The 9,115-nt window shown below is 40.5% G+C and overlaps 1 protein-coding gene across 1 annotated transcript in view; it reads right to left on the bottom strand.

The window, feature by feature from the left end:
• Positions 1–924: 924 nt before the first annotated feature.
• TEX14 (testis expressed 14, intercellular bridge forming factor) overlaps positions 925–9,115 on the bottom strand; it is a 29,914-nt gene continuing 21,723 nt past the window's right edge. The window contains exons 23-30 of the mRNA XM_086475224.1: positions 8,657–8,844; positions 7,014–7,065; positions 6,457–6,528; positions 3,932–4,049; positions 3,640–3,735; positions 2,768–2,877; positions 1,402–1,465; positions 925–1,218 (exon numbers count right to left, since the gene is read on the bottom strand). Of these exons, the coding sequence (XP_086331350.1) occupies positions 1,164–1,218; positions 1,402–1,465; positions 2,768–2,877; positions 3,640–3,735; positions 3,932–4,049; positions 6,457–6,528; positions 7,014–7,065; positions 8,657–8,844 (755 nt within the window). The 3' untranslated portion in view covers positions 925–1,163. The remainder of the gene's footprint in view (positions 1,219–1,401; positions 1,466–2,767; positions 2,878–3,639; positions 3,736–3,931; positions 4,050–6,456; positions 6,529–7,013; positions 7,066–8,656; positions 8,845–9,115) is intronic.

The following is a 9,115-nucleotide window of genomic DNA, read 5'->3' as shown; positions in this document are numbered from 1 at the left end:
ATGACTAAATGGATGAAAGATTTTTATTTTTTCTTGTCTGCCAGTTTGCAGCATCCTCCCCGGAGCAGCTCTATCGGTACCTAGTTGTATACACAGTCTGATCAAGGGAAACACAGTTAATAACAAGTAAAATCACCAAAACCAAAAAACCACCCCAAAACCACAAAAAGAACCACATGGCAGCACAATAACCTTGGAAACTTTTATTAGTACTGTTAAACCAAATTAACTAACAGTTACAGGTAGGTAACCTTTCCTTCCATGAGCAGAGGGAAAAAGCAACATGGTACAGCCAGCTGTACGAAGGCAGCTAAATCCCAGTGTCTGTTAAAAAGGGACAAGGACAATCCTCACACCTCCTGCGCCTGAAGAGTACTTATCACAAGAGAAGTTAAACATGAAGTTGCTGTGCCCATCAAAACTCTGATTCAAAGCTCAACAATTCTCCAGGGACTTTTTTTTGGATGAGGTCTACCAAAAGTGCAGTTTAATCAAACAACAGCTATCTTTGAAATACTAACCAGATTTTCTCATATTCTTGTCTAACGCTGGCAGGGAATGTATTCCTGCACTTGCAATCTCTGGAGAACCCTGCCTTTTCCTCATTAGCTTTTTGCACAGCAATTAATCCCCTTAATCAGTCAAATCAGTTCAAGGCTAGATCACAAAAGCACTAAGAAAAGAGAAAACAAGAAATTACCTTGTTAAATTTAATGAGCAAGGAAAAACATACACTACATGGGCTGTAACAGTGCTCCACACTCCAGCATGGAAAAATTTTAAGTGCCCAAGCAGTAACCGCAGTCCACAGAACTACAGCCATTGTGTCTGTAACACTGAAAACTTCACGGTGCAACACAGCAAGACATTCCTTGGCTTACAAAAGTATGTGCATGCACAGAAAAATAAATCCCACCACGCAGCCAGCTTCAAAAGGATGTCACCTTCAGACAACAGTTCAGTTCTGCGATATTACTGATACTGCCTTCACGTGCAATGATGGCGTAAAACCAGCGTACAAACTTATTCCAGAGCAGAGCATGAGATGTTCTTCTGTACTCGCTGCTGCAGCTAAAGGAAGACCACGCTTCACAACTGTTTCATGGCCCAAAAGGGTTGTGATTCACCATACAGGCAGCAGTAAGCAGGGGATACATTAGAACTTATTCACTATCCATTTTCTCAGTTAGAGGAGAGCTCTGATCCAAAACAATTATCCTGTAGGGAAAAAAAAAAGTTACACAGTTGTTTTTATCTTCTGTCAAACTGCAAGTTGAAGGGAATGGGATTTCACATTGCCCCTTTCACCTCCTTGGCATGGAAAACAAAAATGTACCTCATGCAGCCAGAGAATACACAGATTTCTACCAAAAGCCCAATTCAATTCACAGAAAGGCTCACCTGAACGCAGAACGTGAAGACAGCTGCTCCTGTACGCGGGATTTCTGATCTTCAGGATACGTGTCTAAAAACATGTAAATTCAGCTCAGAACCAAGAAGAACACACGCAGCAACACAACACTTCAAAGCGAAAGCTCTCGCTCTGTTGGCACGCAGCAGCACGCTGAATCGAGCGCCACAGATCTCGGTTAGATCCATTAAGTTGCACTTGTAATCAGAAATCGGCCTCAGCTCTGTGGCTATTGGATGCATGACAGAGGACCCTCTCGGTCATCAGAGATCACCGTTTTCAAAACCTGAAGCCAAATCCCTACCAGCTCAGTTCTTCTAGAAGTCTGACAGAAAATAGGGTCATCTACGCTCACGCTGTGCAAATAACAAGCATAACGAGGTTACCTCCAGATCTCTAGCTTTAAAAATGACCAGCAACATTTCCAAAGGTAACTAGTGATTTGGGACATCTCAAACTTTGGGTGCCTAACTGGAAAGCAAAGCACATGTGGTAGAGCTGACTGCTGTTCAAGCACTACATGCCTGCAACACTGAAGATCAGCCTCCTTTAGGTCACCTTGTGCTACACACTGAAAACCCGAATGTTCTCTCTAAAATCGGAAGGCTACTGCCTTTTTCTTTCCAGACAAAACACCAGTTCTTTCATAATTGTTGCATAGCACTAAATACACATTAACTTAATGCCAGTATGTCAGTCCCCTTCTTGTAACAAGAATCATCTTTAATAGAGAAATGGCAACCTTCTACTTTAGCTGTAGAATACCAGTCAGCTTTGACAGTTCCTAATGGAGATTTGGACTTACAGAGCAGAGGAAACACTTTTGTCTTGTGTCTTCTTCCTTACTTCTAGTTTCTACTAAAGGAAAGCCAGGGGAGATGAGACCAGAACAGATGTTTAAGGGATTTGATGGCACAAGCACACACACCACCAGTACATACCAAACCACACTGATAGTAACCCTGATGGTGTGAAGCATTCGGGTGCCTCAGCAGAGAGGCTGAGCACGGAACAGGACACAGACACAGCAGTATCAGCTGTCTTTCAGTGCCTCCTAGTCAGGAGAGGAAACCCCACTCTCACTACGAGACACACACTTTGCAGCTCCAGCAATGGTCCACAGTGCTGTCAGTCTCAACTGCCCCAAAGAACTGGAAAACGTTTCAAGTGTCTCCGGAGAGTTTAAGTCTAGAGCAGCTTCCTCTCCCTTAAAAGCACAGGCTAGAAACAGTGCTCAGATGGGGGGAAATCAAAAGCAAAGAAACTAGCCTGTGCAAGCCCGACAATATAATAAATGCTAACAATATAATAAACGCGATACTGCCAGCATCTGGTAGCTTTACAGACAAAGAGGACCTTCTGAACTCCCGGCGCAGCCTTCTGGGGCTCTGCCTCTGGCCACAGCTCCGCTTTCCTCTACTCCCTTCTTCTTTCCAGCATCTTCTGGATCTTGCAGGCTTGCAGCCCTTGAATGGGAGAGTTTTGTGTATTATCCCAATTTTTTGTATTTTCTTTTAGACAGGATGAATACAGAGCACTAAAAACAGAAGCCTCTCGAGATACTAGATGCCTTTCTATTTTTTCCCTGACCTGTAATGGGCATCTGCCCCCCAAAATCCCCAAACAAACTGCCTCTCCCCTCCAAGACATATCTTGTGCTCCTTCAGCAAGCCATATCTTAGGAAAGACTTATTACTACTCACTGACATTTACTGTGGAGTTGTTCAGAGTTACTAGGCTCTATTCTTTAATTCCAAGAGGAAAAAAGTTATTTGGGCTATGAATCTTTTCCTTAAAGTGATGTATGTACGATTTCTGCCATGTTCTTCATTTCCTCCTATATTGCCATGGCAGTATAACCACCTTCCCAAACTCCTCTTTAAAGCCTTTTCTAAAGAGCCTTCACGATTCTGCTCTCTTAACGTACATTCTTCTCTTATCTCAAAAAATCCGCCATTCTGTCAAATGACCTCCGATTTCTGTGAAGACTACGCACTGCCTACCAAGCCTATTGAAGTATTTGCTTTCCACCTACAGGAAATTATATTAACAAAACACTCTTCTCCCTCTCAATTTAGTATGGAGTTCAGATGGATGTCTCCAGGCAAGTTTCCTGACACACTACTCTCTAAGGAGTGACAGCCCATTTTCTGAAAAGCCCTGCAGAGGTCTATAGACAGAACATAAACAAAATAAACTTATGAACAACGTACCAATTATCAACTAACCCAGGAGTGTGTCCCTGAGGTTGTTCTTGGATCTCCTCATCTCCAGGAATTGCATGGAGCATTCTTTCCAAAATATCATCAAGAGTAGAGTGAGCTCTGTTGAAGAAATGATTTTAAATAGACATTGGCAAGTTTAACACTACACATTTTAAAAGAAAACAGTCATAATTATCAGGCTTCTTGAAAAAGCTGGCTTACTGTAAGCACTGAATCTTGTTAAAATATACTGGAACCATTATTCTAAATCTTTGTAACTCAAAGCCAAGCATGCCTTATCGTCCTTTTTTCATACCTTTCTGTTTCCTCTGCTAGATTAAATGACTTCTTAGTCCATAAACTATGATTTCTCTTCTCATTTCCCTCAGATTCTTCTTTTGCCTCTCTATCTTCCATTTTAGTTTGATCAGGAACTATTCACATAAACAGAAAGATTTTAATACCAAAGGTATGAATAAAGAAATTAAAATGTGTTTTTATTTACTGCACTTGGGAAACTTCCAGTTGCCCACTTCTCAATTACTCTTTCCTCAGTCATCTGATTTTCTACCAGTTACGCAAATTCACATTATCTACAGTCCAAGGCGGCCAGCAGCAAGACCTAGATAAATATTTTACTGTAACACATTTTTAGATTCACAGGACCGAACATTTTGCTTCATACTAAAATGAAAAATGCATGTGGAAATTAATCTTTAATCTTTCCCCTTACAATCCTAGATATGGGAGAAAAATCAAAAGAAAACCTGTGGATGTTAGCTTTGTTACCCTACTTAGCAAAATCCAGCGATATCCCCCTCCCAAGACTTATCTCCGTAAGTTCTGTTCCCTACAGCATGTGAATATATTCAGCCACCTTCTGCTAAGCTATGATAAGCAGGAAGCAGTAGGCTGTCACAAAAAATGGAGTCTGAAATAGCTGTACTTTATGCAAATACAACAAAACCCCAGTGATTGAACAGCAAGCCATACAGGCTGCTGCGTTCCTTACCACCTAAAAACAAGATACTCCTATGAATAAAGTCACGGTAGCTTCCATCCTTTGGGAAAAGATCTAACAAAGCTGTAGGATAACACTAACAAGTGCCAGTGCTATTCTCAAGTGACTATGCTATTTAGCTTTTTTACAGACTAACTCATGTTCTGCCTTTTTTCTTTCTTTTTTTTTGTCCTTTTTTTTTTTTTTTTTTTTAAATAAACTGCTCTTCACTTTCTGACTCACTGGAAACAAATGCAGAGCCCACAAAGATTTAGATTTTCTGCTCCTCTGACATTACTTGCTGTACATCTAAAAACTATTCCCTCTCATTACTATTTGCAGTTTCAGAAGCACAGAGATTCACTACTGCTATCTTTGGTATCTTTGTAACAGAACAGGAAATACAACATCGATTACCCCAGCGGATGCTATTTCCTTACCCTATGAGATCAGAGGCATTATTTCATTAAGGTGAGTAAGAAACATAAGCAGTTAATGTGCACTGGCCACTTTCTCAACTGAAGCACCCTCTCAGAACAGAAGCTTCAGCTCTCTTTTACATCAGCTGCCCACCACCTGTACTTCTGTGGGTTATGTCACTTGTGTTTGAACGCAGCACACGTTACAGTGGCATAATAAAAGCACGAGATTAATTCTGATAGCTCAGCCATACAAGCTTTCCACATCAGTTCCCCGCAGAGTTTACAGAATGAACACACAGAGAAAGAGAGCAAACACTGGTGGAGGGCATGCTATTTGCAACAGCACTGCATATAACCTAACCAAGAAAGGGAGAATCCTCTCAAATTTCTGCTGAACCACAAAAAGCTAAAAATTGAAGCTTATCATACAGCTGAACATACAGTGACAAGTATTCAGAGTAATCTTACAGCAATGCAAAAGTAATTTTCTATTTATAATCTCTATGTTAGGACTATTATCAACTAATCATTTATTTGCACTCCGCAGCCATACAATCCCTCCTTTTTAAAGCCTTCAGCGATGCAATCTTGCTGCTTAAATATTGTTAACACCAGCAGATTTCCTTATTGATCTAGATACTCTTTCTACATTGACTCTTTACAATCTCAAGTAACATACTACTTTATCCACCCAAACCTAGATAAAAACCTTTATATGATCTATAATTAGTTCATATATCAGTCCTACAAATTGTCTCCGACCATCATTTATTCACTTGAAGCCAGTCTCCACATGTCCTTGTTTTGGCGAATGAAGAAATAAAAGGATTAGAATGTGTCTGGGTGCCTCATTTCTAAAAGAGCATAGACCCTATACACATTTAATTATCCCAATGTCTGCCGTTAGTTTAGGAAGACTTTACAGCTGAATAACCAAAGCAAATTCTTCTGTAACCCATACCAGTAAAAACAACGCCAAGTTTTTACACTGTGTTCTGTGTGAGGATGTATGTGATTACAAAAAGAAACGTAAATCACCGAGACTAAGCTCTGCAAAAACACCTGAGGGATGCAGCTGCCTGGCTTGCATTCATTTTAATGGAGAACACGCACTGCTCTGGGACACCTTTGAGAAATTCAGCCGACACAAAATTCATCTCTGTGTTAAAGCACCTCTGCACTCACCAGGCTAGCTGCTGTCAGCAGCAGCAAGTAACCATTACGTGAAATGCAGAAACTTCAAGGACTGACTAACTAACTGCCAGTTATTTAAGCTGTTGATGCCTAACTTCCTAATCATTGACCTGCCTGCAACCAATTCGGAAGCTCTTGTGTATTTTAGTAGTGAATGACTTGGGAGAAATCCTGATTGAACACAGCTGGCAATGTTCATACCATTTTGGGTGAAGTGCCTCTTACCAATTTCATCCAGCAACTCTTGGGCTGGTGGAGGCAGCTCATCATTGAAGTGGTTAGATGCCTGTGAGAGCGCTGAGATAGAAAAAAAAAATCTAGTTAATTAGCAGTGATTAATCCTTAATAACTGTGATACAGACTTACACTATGACAGCATCTTGCTGACATATTTCATTTATCAACCTGCATGAGCCTGGCTCATTCACATCTTATCAAATATCCTTAAGTAATCTCAAATGGAAAAATTTAGAGTTAGACTTGCACATTCACTTCTCAATCCTGTATTGCAAATTTTAGGCCAGTAATATTTACACCTCAAATGTAGTTGATTAGAGGTCTGAGTTCTTAGTCTGCAGGTGCAAACACAAAATCCATAACCTCATTACCACTAGCAATATGTAGCTGTGCGCAAAGCTACTTACTCCTTATCCCTATAAAAAGAGATGCCCAAAAGAAAAGAAAAAAAGACAAGAGAAGTAAAATTGCAACATTTATTTTCAAATCTCTTTCTCTGTTTATTGATCGTTCTATTTGGGCTGGGGCTGGGTTAAGAGACTTACCAGATGCCTTCCTGGTGCTTCTCAACGATGAAGCAACTACTGGCAACCCATCCTGTGTAATCATACAGAATGAAACACAAGAAGGTAAACTGAAGAACTGCCAGACTTCAATCCTTCCCTTTAACACACTAAACCCAAAATGAGGTAAGGCCTTAATTGAAGCCTTAGCTCACCATTAGATTTCAAAATAACCTCTTCAATCAGTTCAGACTATGAAAACAGAAGTAGCACCCAGGTGAGAGAGATGTGTCAAAAACTTTGCTTAGGCTGCTGTGCGCTCATCTCTCAGCCAGCCGTAAGATACTGTCAGCTATATAATCTTGATTGATTTCAACACTCTGTATGGACAATTGGATGGGAATTCTCTGAAAGGACAGTACCAACATCTCTTAAGTTCCCATTCTCTGCTTTGAATCTTTAATTATTAAAGCCAGGCACACCTAAAGAGCCCCCAAAAATCAAGAGTTTGTAATCATAGGCAAGTCCTCACTGTCCTCAAAATGGAAACAGATGCTTCACGCACTCAATCCTAGAATAAGATTTTAGACAAGAGAGTGACAGAAATCAAACATCTCTGCAGAGCCAGTCACAGCAGCACCACACTGTTAATGGGCTTAATGAATTCCAACTGTCTGCCACACAAGCAGAAAGACACAAGACCTAACGTAGTGACAACGAATGCAGTCACTACTGTTCCGGTTGAATAAACCTTAATTTAATCTTTAAATGACAACCCCATCAATGAATAACAGTAAGAAAGGCATAAAGGCAACTATTTCATAACTAATCATCTGAAAAGACAGTTAAGATAATGCTGTAGCTCTGGAACACCTTCAGTTCCAAAAAGATTACTGGAAATTGCTACAGTGACCTTGGAAATTGTCAACTCCAAAGCGAGAGGATTTTTTGATACAAGAAAGTTGATAACATTATGCCATGTCTGTGCATAAAAAGGACAAACTTAATCCCTCAATACAAGGGCTTTCTGAACACTTACTTGCTTCCAAACTATTAGATGGAGGCTTCCACCTTAGTTTTCTTCAAGGAATCGCTCATTTATGTACTCGTTTACCTTTCCTCACTAAGCTTTGAGAATTCCTCAGTTTCACGTGAAAGCTTACATCCTCGAACGCACATGCACATGCATGTATTTTCATTTGAGTTTGTTCCCCACTTCCATACAGTCAAAAGCCTATAGCTCACAAACCACTGGTGAATTCAGAGTGGTTCAGATATGCAGCATCCTGTCGCCTCACCAGAAGACCAATGGACCAACCTCCCCTTTCCCAACAATAACGTACCTTTTCTACCCAACCATTTTGCAGGTACTTACCACTTTGGTGCTCCGAGACTACCGGATCCAATGCTGGGAAATGGCAATTCTTTACAGCCAGGGAAGGGATGGAGGGCAGGCAAGGCCATTTTGATGGCGGTCAACACTTACCTAGGATTAGGGGCAAGTGGAAGCCAACTGTCTGACAATCAGTGGCACACACTGACTGCTTTGGAATCCATCAGAACTTTTGTCATTATGTCAATAGAGCCAGGACTACAAATTACAAAGACCTAGAAGTACTTCTGTGCTTCCCATCTTGCATTTATTTTAAAGAATGGCTGGCATAAGGTAAATTTTCTGGACTTACAGGCTCATTCAATTCAGATGAGCGAACTCCTGAGGCAACCAAGGGCATTTCAGTGCTCCTTTCCCCTTCACAGGCTGTAATGAATGTCCTGGACACCGCAGAGATCTCTGGAGAGCCGCAAAAGGAAGAATCTGAAGCTACTTCATGGCAGTGTTTGTATTTCTCAGAGGCTATCAAAATTTTTTCTTCTGGAATTAAAAAAAAGAAAAGAAAAAAAGATGGTAGCAAAGCTGGAAAATTATTTTTGGATTTTTTTTTGTATCTTGGTCACATTTCAATGAAAACAGAAAAAGTTTTCTTGTACTTGAACAGGCATCTGCACAGGAAACTCTAAGAAATTCTTGTCCAGAAATGATCTCTGAACGGACGTCCAAACTGATTATGTAGCTGTTCCACCTTGTTCGTTATATATGCAAAACTTTGCCAACTGAGAAATTTCAACTACTGTATTACACCAAA

Source organism: Leptosomus discolor, chromosome 18, assembly GCF_034619465.1.
Source record: "Leptosomus discolor isolate bLepDis1 chromosome 18, bLepDis1.hap2, whole genome shotgun sequence".
Classification (NCBI taxonomy): Eukaryota; Metazoa; Chordata; class Aves; order Leptosomiformes; family Leptosomidae; genus Leptosomus; species Leptosomus discolor.
Note: the sequence above shows the minus strand (reverse complement) of the source record. Positions and strands in the feature narration are given on the sequence as shown.